Source organism: Boleophthalmus pectinirostris, unplaced genomic scaffold, assembly GCF_026225935.1.
Source record: "Boleophthalmus pectinirostris isolate CB_2022bp ecotype Guang Dong unplaced genomic scaffold, ASM2622593v1 HiC_scaffold_14, whole genome shotgun sequence".
NCBI lineage: Eukaryota > Metazoa > Chordata > Actinopteri > Gobiiformes > Gobiidae > Boleophthalmus > Boleophthalmus pectinirostris.
The window spans coordinates 27,043,782-27,058,577 of record NW_026571047.1 but is presented as its reverse complement, the minus strand read 5'-3'; the positions used below and the strand labels follow the sequence as shown (position 1 = coordinate 27,058,577).

At 36.4% G+C, this 14,796-nt stretch overlaps 1 protein-coding gene across 1 annotated transcript in view; it reads left to right on the top strand.

The window, feature by feature from the left end:
* The first annotated feature begins 4,098 nt into the window (after positions 1-4,098).
* Positions 4,099-14,796, top strand: part of dock1 (dedicator of cytokinesis 1) — a 708,121-nt gene continuing 697,423 nt past the window's right edge. The window contains exon 1 of the mRNA XM_055150424.1: positions 4,099-4,291. Within this exon, the coding sequence (XP_055006399.1) occupies positions 4,249-4,291 (43 nt within the window). The 5' untranslated portion in view covers positions 4,099-4,248. The remainder of the gene's footprint in view (positions 4,292-14,796) is intronic.

Genomic DNA, 14,796 nt, shown 5'->3' with positions numbered 1-14,796 from the left:
AAGCACTGATTTTACTGATTTGTTTTAACCAGTATTTTTCGTCAAGTACTTTCACGTGAAGTTATTCCCAGACAGTAGTATTAAGAATAAAATCATGTCAACAACTCTTACGTCTTTCAAGAAATACTTTAGTGTAGCACTTTTATCAGTACTAACCTGTAAACTGACAATATACTACTACTTTTTACTCACCAATTCACCTTCTTCCAAAATATTTTACTGTTTAATACATTTCCCTGCAACTAAGTCACCATTTATACTCAGAAAAGTATCTTAAACATCAATTTTGGCAACACAAACCAGCTCTTTTATTACACACAAGACCATAAGGAAAATATGTAAAGAAGACCAGTGGATAATAAATAAATTTAAGCAAGTTTAAACAGGAATGTGCGCAATTTTACTCTAAAGCAGAGAAACAGCACCCTCTACTGGCAAGGGTTGTGTTGAGTAAGAGACTAGGAATAAAACTGCCACAACTGAAATAAATAATTGAAAAAAAAAAATAAAAATAAATTAAAAAGGTCAATGATCTGAGCGTTTAAACAATAACATAATGGTAAAAATTATGGGATTATCAAGTAAAACCAATAATAAAACACCAATAATTGTTGTTTTAATGTACTTATTTGGATTTTTAAGGATGTTAGGCCACTTTTGGTATGTATAAGTAACATTTATTTTTATATTTGTTGTTATAAAGGAGTTGTGTTGAGTAAAGAGACTGGGACGAACAAGACAAGACTGGGAATGAGCAGAGTTGGAGTAAAATTGTCACAACTAATCTCACAAGTAACTAAATGAATGTAAAAAAACACCAATTATTGTTGTTTTAACATATTTACTATTTAGATGCTTTTGTTTTAAGATAATATGTCACTTTCTGGTGTAACACAAACTTACTTCAAGCATAACAGAAACACAGTGGCATATTTCTTGTTTTTATATGAGTTATTAGACTTAGACAAACTTTATTGCTCCTCGAGGGAAATTATTTGGACACTGGACATTTGAAGCTCACACATCACAATATAATAATACAGAGACTTTTTTTTTTTTTAGAAGATTATAAAACCCCTCTGGTGGGAAAAGTTTGAGAACCACTGAGCAGTTTTATTCCAAAGTTTAATCTGAAGTAATAGACAAAGCCACTTCGGAATATACTTTGTTTTTGATTAACTTTTTATACATTTTATTACATTAGTCTGCATTTTGACAGATTTTTTAGGAACTTGACACTTACATTGTGTATTTAGAATCGTGGTGGCCTAGTTCTTGTCTTGATTGATTTATTGCTGTTCATTATCAGTGTTGGAACATAATAAAGCAAAAGGAGTAAAGTACTGTACTGTAAATATATGTCTTTATTGTACTTATCTGTGCGAAAGTAGAATTTACAGTGGATACTTTTTACTTTTACTTCCCGATTTGAGAGCAGGTATCTGTACTTTCTACTCCACTACATTTTTAACTGGACTGAAAAGTAGAAAAGTAGAAATATTTTTTCATTATAGTTATAGTTGTACATATATTAGGTATCTGTACTTTTACTTAAAGGTTGTATGGAGGATTTTTTTTTTTGTTTCAAACTGTCAGTCAAAGATTAAAATACCATTACAAAGACGCAGCAGCTTTGTAATTATGAGGACCAAAAAAAAAAAAGAACGAAAATCTATCAACTGTGGACGTGTTGAGGCCAGATAAACATCAGCCAATAGAAAACGAGGCTCCCTCATTTTCTATTGGCTGTTAGGTTGTCAATCAAACTCCCTAGTATAACTGACTCGTCGGAGCGCGGGGATTACGTGGTTTACGCAGCGGTTCTTAGAGGCTTTTTCGAACTGTCGCTTCCTCGCATTTTACACAAAGTTTGTCGCGACGGCGGACGAGAATCCACGACCGGTTCGCCGCAAAAGAAAGTCAGTTTTTGAGGTCGCTGAAAGAAGAAGAGAAGGGAAAAGAAGCAAAACCAAACTGAGGTGATTCTTGGAGATCTCGTCCAGCGATGGCGCGACCGAAGCAGACGAAGGGTCTAAAAACTGACGCGTCGGTCGCTGAATTACTTCTAGACAGGAAACTTCAACAGTAATTCTGAATGCGCACAAGGACTGTCGCTGTATTTCTCTTCCCTTAAAAAAATCCTCTATACAACCTTTAAGTAGTATTTACAGTGGATACTTTGTACTTTTACTTCCCTACATTTGGGAGCAGGTATCTGTACTTTCTACTCCACTACATTTTTAACTGGACTGAAAAGTAAAGTAGTTTGAGACCTACTGAAAAAAAAATATTTATTTTTAAAAAGTTAATAATTAGAACAAACATAAATAAAACCAGCTAGGAGAAAAACTATTAACTCGTTTAAGCTGAATAAAACTCAGCAAATCTTTAACGAAATCAATTATTTTGAAGCTTTACTCAAGCTGAAAATCCTTGCAAAATACTTGAGTGCATTTTTAAACAGATATTTTTACTTAAGTAGAATTTGTCATGTCATATTTGTACTTTTACTTGAGTATTTCTTTGCTCTGGTATCTGCACTTTTACTTAAGTAGAATTTACAGTGGATACTTTTTAACTTTTACTTCCTGATTTGAGAGCAGGTATCTGTACTTTCTACTCCACTCCACTTTTAACTGGGCTGAAAAGTAAAAGTATTTTTTATTATAGTTTGAGACCTGCTGAAAAGGGATTTATTTTTCAACAACAAACAAAATATACAAATAAAAACAGCTAGGTAAAACTATTAATTGCATCGTTTCAGCTGAATAAAACTTAGCCCAAATCTTTATCAAAATAAATCATTTTGAAGCTTTATTAAATCTGAAAATCCTTATTAAATGTGAAAATCTGTGCAAAATACGTTCAGTTTTTACTTTTATTTAACCAAATAAACTTTTGTGCAGTTGACGAATTGAATTTCTCCATTCTTCTTTAAGTACATTTTTAAATAGATACTTTTACTTAAATAGAATTTGTCATGTCATACTTGTACTTTTACTTGAGTATTTCTTTGCTCTGGTATCTGTACTTTTACTTAAGTAGGATTTACAGTGGATACTTTTTACTTATACTTCCCTAAATTTGAGAGCAGGTATCGATCATTTCTACTCCATTACATTTTTAACTGGACTGAAAAGTGATATTTTTAAAAAAAGTAAATTTTAATTTAAGTTTTAATTTGAAGAAAACAAAATATACAAAAAAACAAAAACAAACAAAAAACAAAACAACAAAAAACAAAAAAAAAAACAGCTACGTAAAACTATTAATTGCATCGTTTCAGTTCAAATCTATATCAAAATTTATTATTTTGAAGCTTTAGTCTCTCTGAAAATCCATGCAAAATACTTAAGTGCATTTTTAAACATACTTTTACTTAAGTAAAATTTGTCATGTGATCTTATATTTATTTGCTCTGGTATCTGTACTTTTACTTAAGTAGTATTTACAGTGGATACTTTTTACTTTTACTTCCCTACATTTATCGATAACTTCTACTCCACTACACTTTTAACTGAACTGAAAAGTAGAAAAGTAAAGTAGTTTGAGACCTACTGAATTTATTTATTTATTTTTTTAAGTTAATAATTTGAACAAACAAAACATACAAATGAAAACCGTTAGGTAAAACTATTAACTGCTTCGTTTCAGCTAAATAAAACTCGGCCCAAATCTTTATCAAAATCAATCATTTTGAAGCTTTATTAAATCTGAAAATCTGTGCAAAATATGTTTACTTTTTACTTGTATTTGACCAGATAAACTTTTGTCCAGGTGGCAGATTTAATTTCTCCTTTTGCCTTTACTTTTTACTCTTTAGTATAGTACATTTTTAAACAGATACTTTTACTTAAATAGAATTTACCATTTGATCTTGTACTTTCACTTGAGTATTTCTTTGCTCTGCTATTTGTACTTTTACTTTAGTCCTAGAAACAAGTATCCTGTTCTTCCAGCACTGTTCATTATGTAATTTACGGTCACAACTCGCCTCTGTGTCGTTGCTGTCGCGTCCTGGAGCCGTGTGACCCTCCTACTCCACGAGCAGAACAGCCGCGCGCTCTCTCGTGCTCCCCCTCGCGGCGCGTCCTGCCACTGTTGGAAAATGGCTGCTCGCTGTGCCACTCCAAAGCGCAGCCCAAACTAAACTCAACTCTTCTGCTTTTTTTTAATCAACGACGGGTCGCGTTTTGGACCTTACTTTACCGCCAAACCGACACCCCGGAGACTGCGCCAAAACTCGCCATGACGCGCTGGGTGCCAACCAAGAGGGAAAAGTACGGAGTCGGTACGTAACAAAACTTCTCCCATGCTCCATCGCTAGCTCTCTCCTAGCCTCTTTGGGTGTCTTTATAAGTTTGTGAAATCGTTTGTTTGGGGTTTTACGCGTGATTTGTGGCGCTGGGTGCGAGTTTGCTGTGCGTATTTGACTTGGAGCGGGGCGCGGAGTTGCGAACGGTGTCTTTGCCACTTAGTTTACACGAAATGCAAACAAGGAATCTGTTTCTATTGTGAGTGAGAGAGAGAGAGGGAGAGAGCTGTGCGGATTGGGAATATTAGGCGCGCCTAGTCACAGCGTTGTTTCCTGTCTATCCATGGGGCCTCCGCTACATAATACACCAAAGCTCCCAACACCACTGGCAAAACGTGGGACAATATCAGACCAGCGTGACACACATGGCGCGTTTTGGCTTCACGTATCTGCACTTTTTTATCAGCTGTGGTCGGTGAAGTTGTAGTTTTGCATCCGGAGAGAAAGTCGTGCCAGTTTGGACGCTTCTTTACATGCATATCAATTTAAGTCTCAAAGAAAGTCGTAAAGCTGCAACGGTTTAGGTTAAATATTAATAGAAGTGACAATTCTTGATCCTATAAGCTCGTGTATTTGCAAATCAAAGGTGGTAATTCATTGTATCACACTTAAAATTAGGCTTAGACAAACTTTATTGATCCAAAAGGGAAATTATTTGGACACAGGAGCTCAAACATCACAATATAACACAATAACTAAGACTAAAAAATATAGAAATGGTAATAAACTTCTAAATAAGTCGCAATAAAAAGTAGCAGGTGAAAAAAAAAATACTTGTACATATACATTTATATGATTATGCCTTATTTGACACCTGTCTCTTGCTCTGTTATTAAGTTCTTTTTTCAGACCAAGAGTTTGTTTTCAGACCTGACAGTTTCGACCAAACAAACTCTTGGTGTGAAAAAAGAACCTAATAACGTAAAACAATAATATCTGAAGACCAAATGAACCTCTTTGGACTGTCTCTTGTTGTGTTTTTTGCTACTTATTTCAGAATTTATTATTACTATTTATATTTTTTTAATATAGTTGTGATGTTTGAGCTGCTGTGTCCTAATAATTTTCACTTGTGGATCAATAAAGTTTTTCTAAGTCTAAGTCTAAATAAGACATAAATTGTATAAAAGTATGTACAGTAGTGTTGTAGTTAAGACCAAAGTAATCGAGTCCAAGACCTTTAAAGTCCAACACCAGGACAAGACTTTTAAAGGTCGAGACCGAGACCAAATCCAGACCATCTTTGTCATTTCCTAAAATTTAAATATTTAGTATTTCTGTCATATAAAGAAGGATTTTATGGAGCTAAATTCTTCCCTGATTATGGAAAGATGGCGTGGCGTGGGTAGTGTTGTGTTTTAGTTTTAGTTTTTCACTGTCTGTGTGAATGTTCATGTATGTTACAGTTTTGGCACATATATATCAATGTTTTTATAAATCTATCTCACTTTGATCTGATGAATGTTAATTTAGATTTAAAATAAGACAAGCAAACTGTACTGCGTCCCGTTTTTTTGGAGCCTCACCCACAGTCTGAGAACCCCTGCTTTAATCCCACTTCCACTGGCGCTTTACAGAAAACAACTTCTGTTAATCAGGTTAGTTTGTTAATCAAGTGGGTTTTTTCAAGTTCATAACATTTACAGTCGCATTATCTTACTGGTTTTGCAGCGATATTGAGCAGAATCTGCACATTTACCGGCTCTAAGGAAACACGATCACAGTTGTCGGGCGTCAGACCTCGAGTCCGAGACGAGACTGAGTCCGAATGCGCTCGAGTCTGAGAGGAGACCAAAACTGTAAAAAAGTGGTCTCGAGGACGACTACACTAACGTACAATAATTAAAACACAAATATAGTAATATAAATTCAGTATTAGTGCTGTCATGCGTTTAAAAATATTGAGAGATTAATTAATTATGATCTGTAATTAATTAATCTAATTAATCTCATTTTAATCTCACCTAAAAATAGCTGAGAAAAGCCTTCAATTTGAGGTATTTTCATTTAAATTCATTATTACATTATTGTGGCAGATCAAAAGACTGATATAGATTTTAAAAAGTGACTTTATAAAGTCATTTATTGTTTAACAAATCTCTCCAAATTGGCTGTTGAGCCCAAGTCTCCATGAATAAGAAACTGTTTGCTGTAAAGTAGCAAAGACGAGGAAATCTGAACATAATAACTTTTGTCTACTTAAAGACAGTAAAAAGTCCAGTCTTTCCTTAACCATATTAAAAATATTATTGATAGAGAAATGATTTATATATGAGATCACTGGTTTTAGTCCTGGTTTAGACCTGGTTTAGACCTGCTTTAGTCCTAGTTTAGTCCTAGTTTAGTCCTGGAATGGGTTAATCCTGGTTTTAGTCCTGGTGTTAGTTCTGGTTTAGTGCTGGTTTAGTCCTGGTTTAGACCTGGTTTAGACCTGGTTTTAGTTCTGGTTTTAGTCCTGGTTTAGTCCTGGACTGGATTAGTCCTGGTTTTAGTCTTGGTGTTAGTTCTGGTTTAGAGGCGCACAGGAGGAAGCGCGGTTTACGCCGCGTACGCGAGAAAACACGATCCACACGCGGCTCACGGGAGCACGTCGGTGTCCGCGCAGTAACTACGGAAGGAAACGTGGTCCGCGCTTTCTCAGGTTAATGACGATGATGAAGGTGTGTGTGTGTGTTTGTGTGTGTTTGTGTGTGTGTTTGTGTGGTGTTTGTGTGTGTTTGTGTGCCAGTGTTGTGTGTGGTTTGTGTGTGTTGTGTGTGTTTGTGTGCGTGTCCCCTCATGTGGCAGGTCACTATAGGACAGTAGTGCAGACATCATGAGCCTATGCAGGTTGTTTTCAAACCAGTGACATTTAAGTTGTAGGCGATTTTATATTTGTTATTTTCTTTTATATTTCACGTCGGGAGAAGAATTTCCAAGACACGAATGCGTTTTTCCCTGTGCACTGCTGCTCTGTTCTACTGGCTCTTCGACCTCGTCCATTGTGTGACTGACGCCGTAAACGTCGCTGTTACTGCGCGCGTTTTGTGTGGGTTTCCGGCAATGAGTGGAATTGCCGAAATTAAAAAATGTATAAATGTGTTTTTGTGTGTGTGTGTTGTTGTCCCAACAACACATAAAAACAGGTTTTATAATAAAGAAACTCACATACAGAAACACTAAAGTTAGAGATTAAAAATGAGATTAACGCGATTAAAAAACATAACGTGCTAAATATGACTGTAATTAATTAATCGCAATTAACGCGATAATTTGACACCCCTATTCAGTATATCACGGGTTGAAAACAAGAGATCTTAGGGAAACAGTGCAAAGATGATCTGACGACTGACAGAAACACAGGCTTATCTGTTACATAAGGCGAATCGTTGTACAGTCGTAGGGAGTATTATCTGTTACATGAGGTGAGTTGTTGTACATCTATATGGAGTATATTATGAATGTGGGTGTGTGAGCAGGGTTGTCCAAATATTTCCCTTGTTCTCTAAAATACTTTTTTTTTTTTTCTTTTTTTAAGTTTTGTCAGTAGCTCTAAACACATTTTTTAAGTTTATTGAGACACATAATTGATCGAAGAGACTTAGACTTAGACAAACTTTATTGATCCAAGAGGGAAATTACACACGTCACAATATATTTATTATAATAACAAAGAGAAAAAAAAAAAAAATGAATGGTGTAATAAAGTCTAAATAAGTTGGAGAAATAGCAAGAGACTGGAGTCAAATAATATAATAAGCTGTTATATAAAATAATAAAGCTTCACACTTACATCAAAAAAACCGGTAGACGTTTGGAAACATGCGGATGACGATTTCTTTTTGGCTCTTTTGGTGATACTAACTGTGACAAAAACTGGGAAAACTGACAAAATGGCCCAGTTTTCTTCATCTAGATGTCACTGTACTCTCTTTTTTTTTTTTTCCTTTTATAAATTGGCTATTAATTTGGGTATTTTAACTTGACTAAAAAAACAGAAATCATCCGTTAAGTTCGTCAGGTTGTGAAGACGCTGCTGCTGAATCCACGGTTTTTATCACACGCCCAGTGTCGGGAACTACACCGGGAGTCGTCATGTTTCCAAACGTCTTCCGATAAGCGTGAATAGAGCCTAAAGGACACATGTATAATTTGGTTTAAGTAGACAGTAGCGCTTTTGCACACTGATTAAATTAGAATTGATTTATTTGGAGGATAAGCCCCTTGAGATGTCTTGCCATTTCGTTTTCAAGGGGGTCCTCATAAATACAACAACAAAAGACAGATACACTAGGGCAGACAGTAGGAGACATACATAAAAAAAAACAAAAGCATGAAAACAACAAAATCAACACAACCACAGACACACACTCACTCACAATAAAACAAGTTTGAGGAAAAAAACAAAAACAAAACAGAGTTCAAAGATAATCACAACGATATGAACAACAAAAATTCAACAAAATGGTCAAAAACAATGACATGGGTTTGGTAAATATTGAACAAGAGCATTTTTAAAAGAAGGGACTGAAGTTATATTTAAATGAGTGTTTTCCTGTTTGTTTTTTGACTCTTGGGACGACAAAAAATATCTGATCAGCGTGACGTAAACTGAAAGAGGATCTGAATGGAACACACGCGTCAAGAATCTCGGACTGCCCATCGCCTTGAACCTTTCACTATTTTTCAGTTTCGTTGGGAAGGGAAACGGTTTGAACAGAGGTTTGCAGTCACACACATCTGATTCACTTTTGCATTTATGAAGTTCGCAAACAAATTTCTCTGTTAGGATCCAACAACCACACAATTACGATGTCTGAATCCCAAAACTAAAATAGGACAATATCAGAACCAGAAACAAAAGCGATATGGTTCAAAAGACTAGAAAAGATCGACTTTGTCAATAGACGCATCCCACTGGGAAAACAAACATGGCGATTTGATGCTCACTTTTTCAGAAAATCCTTCCCAGTATGAACTGCTCAATGACCGGAAGTCCGAAAGTCTTGATGCGTGTATTAAATACTGTTTAAGATATTCAAGAAAACTGAGATTAATGTATTTAAAGATAAATAATAAGGAGGGAAGTTGACGTTGGAAGGACAGAGTGAGTCTGGACAGTTGGAATAAACCTGCACAGACTCTTATAGAAAACGTTGAGTGGTTGTAGTATTTTGATAAATAATATCACAGTAATCTAAAATGGGAAGAATTAGTTGTGAGTAGGGATGGGCATGAATTAATCGAATTTCATCGATTACGTTCATTTTAATCGACAAACCGAATGTAGGTTGCTGTGCGTAGTGTGACCAAACAGGGTCCGTACATGTAGCTCTGCACTCAGAAGGAGCGAGCAAACACAAACAGTCGGTCAGTCTGCAACGCAAATGCGTATTTAACGATGATTTGTACAAGAAATTCCACGCTTTCCGTTGCGTTCGGGACAAGTGCACAGTGAACAAAGCAGGAACATATGTTTCTGTGTCCAGTGGGAAAAAGCTTTACCAGGTGAGAGTCGTGCAATGTCAATGACGAGTCCCCACCTCCCACCTCCCGTACAGTGTCCTGGTTTTAAACAAACGAAAATATGGTCACACTAACCTGTATTCTACTGAGTCGTGTCTTTTAATCTGACAGAAGTTGAACTGCATCAGCGACACAAGAGCTGTAGTTTTATCTTCGCTTAGTTTATGCAAATTAGCGATGCGGTTTTAAGTTTCGTTTCTGTGAGAGTTGAGCAAAACTGCGTTAAACACATTATAATCTCAAACGGATTGATGTGGCTCTAGAGTCGTTACGGTTTATATGTCGTAAAGTTGAATTTATGTATGCAGGTTAGTAGTGCAGATAGTAATAATAATGATGATCATTTTAATATAAACACGTTATTAATGATTAATCGATAATCGATCGTTAATTCTTCCGACGATCGATTAAGAAAATTTCATCGAATGCCCATCCCTAGTTGTGAGATAATCTTTTTCCTAACAAAAAACCTAAAACAACTGATGGACTGGTAAAGTCATTTTAAGCGGTATGAATTTTGTTTGTAATAGTTTGTATGTGGGCGCTGAATGAGATTGACGGGTCAAGCCATAAACCAAGACATTTAAGTTTATATTTAAAGTTTGATCCCGGCTCTCACCTGTGCATACTGCCATTGTGTTCTCAGGCAAGACACTTAAACTCTCACGCCTCCAGTCTACTCTGTGTATACGAGTGTGTGTGTGAATAGGCGAGCGAGTCCTTGATGTAAAGTGCTCCGAGTGCCAAATGATAAGTGCTATGTAAAAGCGTCGCCATTTGTAATACAGATAACAAATTACATTACTCTCTCGCTGACATTTTAAAGGCCCTAAATAACGGAAAATGGACTCATGTGAACTTTAAGCCGCGTTAGAATGTCCTTTATTACTCGCCTTTCTACGAGCTCAGAATGCGCTCTTCCACCTTGTGATGTGGTAGTTTTCAAGTTTTTACCTTTTGTTTTGTAGAGACTCGCAATTCCAAGGATGAAATTATCTTAATGATTCTAGTGATTGTGTATAGAGTTTAAAAATACAGGTTTACCACATGACGGCGACACTCTGTATTTAATAGTAATCCAATAGTACTGTACTTTTTGGACTGTAAGTTGCACTTTTTTCATAGTTTCGGTGTTTCCTGTGACTTATACTCCAGTGTGACTTATATATTAAAATGTTCACACTCACAGCCGTGAGAGGCTCTAGTCTTGTGTGTCAGTATCTGCTTTGTCACTTCCTGCTGTGCGTGTCTCCTGCAGAAAGAGCCACTGTCCTGTCTGTATCATGTCAGTCAATCGCATCATTACTTAAACTAAACAACTGAGAAGACTGAACACAAATGCCCCCAAAAAGAAAATCATATTTTGCAGGTTACGAGCTGCAAGTAACGAAATATGCAACCGAAAACTGTAATCGAGCAGCAGAAAGAAAGTTTGGAGTGAGTGAGAAACTTGTGACAGAGGGAGGATGCACCATGCAACTTTCCTGAAGTCACTGGATGGATGGACAAAGCCTGAACTTCAGTGACACCGAAACCATCCTGTCGGGATTCAGAAAAGCCGGGATAATTCTAACTAGAACTGATGCTGAGTCTGACGACAGCGACACAGAAGAGGAAGCGGCGCTCTGTTTACCTCCGGGGGTCGTGGAGTTGTTCTAAAGTGACACAGAGGATGAAGAATTCAGTAGATTTAGTGATTTGGAGTGAGATGGAGAGTTTGTTAAACTTGTTCTGTTCTGTTGTTTATGTTATAGTTTATCTGAAGAACTGTTCATATGTGACGTTAACAGTCTGTTGTTCTCTGTTCTATTGTTATTAATAGAACTTGACTTTCAAGATGAAATGTCAGTTCCTGGTCTCTGATTTTATAAAATAAATTTCCCCCACTTATTGTATGGTGCAACTTATATATGTTTTGTTCTTCTTCATTACACATTGTGTGACTGGTGCGACTTATACTCCAGAGCGACTTATAGTCCTAAAAATATGGTACATTATTAAGTGAGCACAAACTTTCTTGTACAGTGTGAAGTTTGCTTATATGTCAATTCTGGTGGCCTTTATATTGAGTACAGAGAAAGTTGGACACTGAGAGATGATTGGCTCAGCAGGTGACTGTCTCTTGTTTTTGTCTCGGGCCAGAGGAGCAGGTGTGGGCCTCATTGCTTTTATACGTCTTCATTGGAACCGTGAAATACATTTTGCCCCCGGTGAGTTATGGCCGAACTTTGGACATTACGCTATAGCTTGAATTTTGAAAGTTGAAGTCCTGCGTGACATTCTTCTACCTTTAAGGTGTTTAAAAGTGCACTGTGTAACTTTTTGGTTGGGGGTCTGTCGCCTGCTTGTTTCTATGGGTGTCACAGCTCTACCTTATTTGGTTTTATAGCTCAAAATACCTAGAAATACAGGCATTTTGACTGAGAGCATTGTTGCCTCTCCACAGATCTGAGGTTTGGTCTCCGTGCAGACAGAAAAGTTTAATGTCACACTGTGAAACATCTTAGACAAAGCAATAACATCTCCATGAAGAAAAGCATTTAGCTGACACTACATAATGCACCTTTTAATGGACAGAGTTTAAATTTTCATAATTTTCTGTCTCTTCATTGTGTTTTAAAGCAAGGTTTCTGATTACAGCACGGTTTTATTTTTATAGGGCAGTGTAATTTAATGCGAATGGGGGACAGCCAAAATGAATATTGTTAAAGGGCCCATATTACGCTGTTTAATGATCTATGTCATAATGTTATTTCCTCATCAAAAATATATCTAAAGTTGTGTTTTGTTTCATTCACACATTAACACACAAACCCTGCATATTTAGGCTGAGTTCTTCTCTCAGACACTCGGAGTAGGGCTGGGGATCAATAAGAAGTTGCCGATATGATACATGTCTCGATACCTGGGCCACGATACGATACATATCTCGATACAGTGCGCTTTCGATTTGATACAGCTCAATAAAAACAAAGGCTAAATCCTGGCTGTGATACTAAAAGTCTTTGTTCAACCACTTCTTGTGCAAAGTTCATATGAAACATTTTACTCGTCCAAACAGTGAAAAGTGTCGCATAAATGAGCTTCCTTCCTCTAAATAAACAACAAAACTGTAGCGCAGTAACAAAATCATTTACTAAAATATACCAGAAAATACTCTTGGTGATATATCGATACAGTAGACTACGATATCGATACTGATATATCGATATTTCAATATTTTTGCACACCCCTAACTCTTGCTATTACCAATCATTACTGAACTATAAGTAAAAGGTAGCTTGAAAACTACCACTTCATGACATCACAAAATGGAACGGAGCATGTAGACAGACTTATAATAAAAGGTTACTCAAACAATTGTGAAGGAAACAAAACACAACTTTGTTTTGATGACGTAGCAACATGTCTTAAAGCGCACAAGAGTAAATTTTGAATAATCTACGACCTTTTAAAATGCAGATTTTTGTTGTCATATATCTGGTTATAGAACGAGGAACTAGTTAAGAATAGAAATTATCTGGTTTAACATTTGTGAATGTACTGACTTTCTTATGAAAATGTAATGCAATCAAAGTAACATAGTTCAGCCATCTGCAAGTATGACATCTGCACATCCTACAATCTGAAATCCACCAATGAGATGACAATCATTTCTGCAATGTCCAATTCAAATTTTAAATGCATTGTGTAACTTTTCCAGTGGAGTGCCCGTTAAATACTTTTCTTCGTGGAGATGGAACGTTTCACAGTGGCATTAAACCTTTCTAGGTCAGATCTGTGGAGAGGTCCTAACCCTAACACCACTCAGTCAGAATGTACTGTATTTTTTTAACTATAATGTTCACTTAAAATCCTTTAACTTTATCATAAATTGACAGTGTGTCTTATAATCCAGTGCTCCTATTAATTCTGGGTGTGTTTACTGACCTCGAACCGATTTTATGTGGTAAAATTGGCGCTCAAAAATCTGTCAAAATGTTTTAGTACGACTTTAGTAAACTACAAAGCCGCACTGCTTGATGGATTGTCGGAGCATTATGGCTACCGTACTCATGAGCCTCGCGGAGTTTGTCTGACAGAGTCTGACAGAAGCTGAGCATCAGTGCATAAGGAGCGAGCTGATTTTTTTTCAGCGCTTATAGTTTATGTAAATTAGCCATGTGGTTTTAAGTTTTGTTTCGAGTTTGTAAAATATAAACAAATGTGTGCAAAGCTGCATCAAACACATTATTACTCAGTGTATATTTGAGTCCTCCTTGTAGGAAATAAAAATCCAAACTTAAATTATCTTCCCACATTCACATTCATAATTCACATTCACCAAGACAGGGAGGCAACGCCGGGCGAATTACGTCACGATCTGCCAATGGATCGTGGACGCCTGGACTAAAGGATCAGTCTCAAGTGTCGTCCGTTTGTTTCTCTTAATGCGCCTTATAATGGGGTGTGCCTTATGTATGAAAATAGACGAGAGAATTCAACATTATTGATATTGCGCCTTATAGTCTGAAAAATATGTTATATTTTTCTAGGAATTTTTGAGCAATTAAACCTCCTATAATTGAATAAATATAAGGTGGATCGGTTTATTGTCATACTGTGGAACATTCCAGACAGAGCAATGACACATCCTTAGAAACAAGCAGGTGACATAGTTCTAACCAAAAAGTAACGTAGTGCACCTTTAACACAGCTCATTCACATTCTTTGTTATTTCTTCCCATTCATTTTATTAGTCCAGCTCCATTCAATTGTAACACCTTTTGAATCAAGAAAAAAACGCAAAATAGCAAATCACAAACGGCACAAAAGGAGCCTGACCGGTCCGAGAATTGAACCCCCGAACTGGAGTGACTGCTTCCGACTCACCCACTTAAACTTTGCTTATAGTTTAATGGCGAAATTGCTCCGAAGACAAGTTGATTTGACCTTTTCTAATAACACTTAAAGAATAAAAAGTGACATCTCTCAGC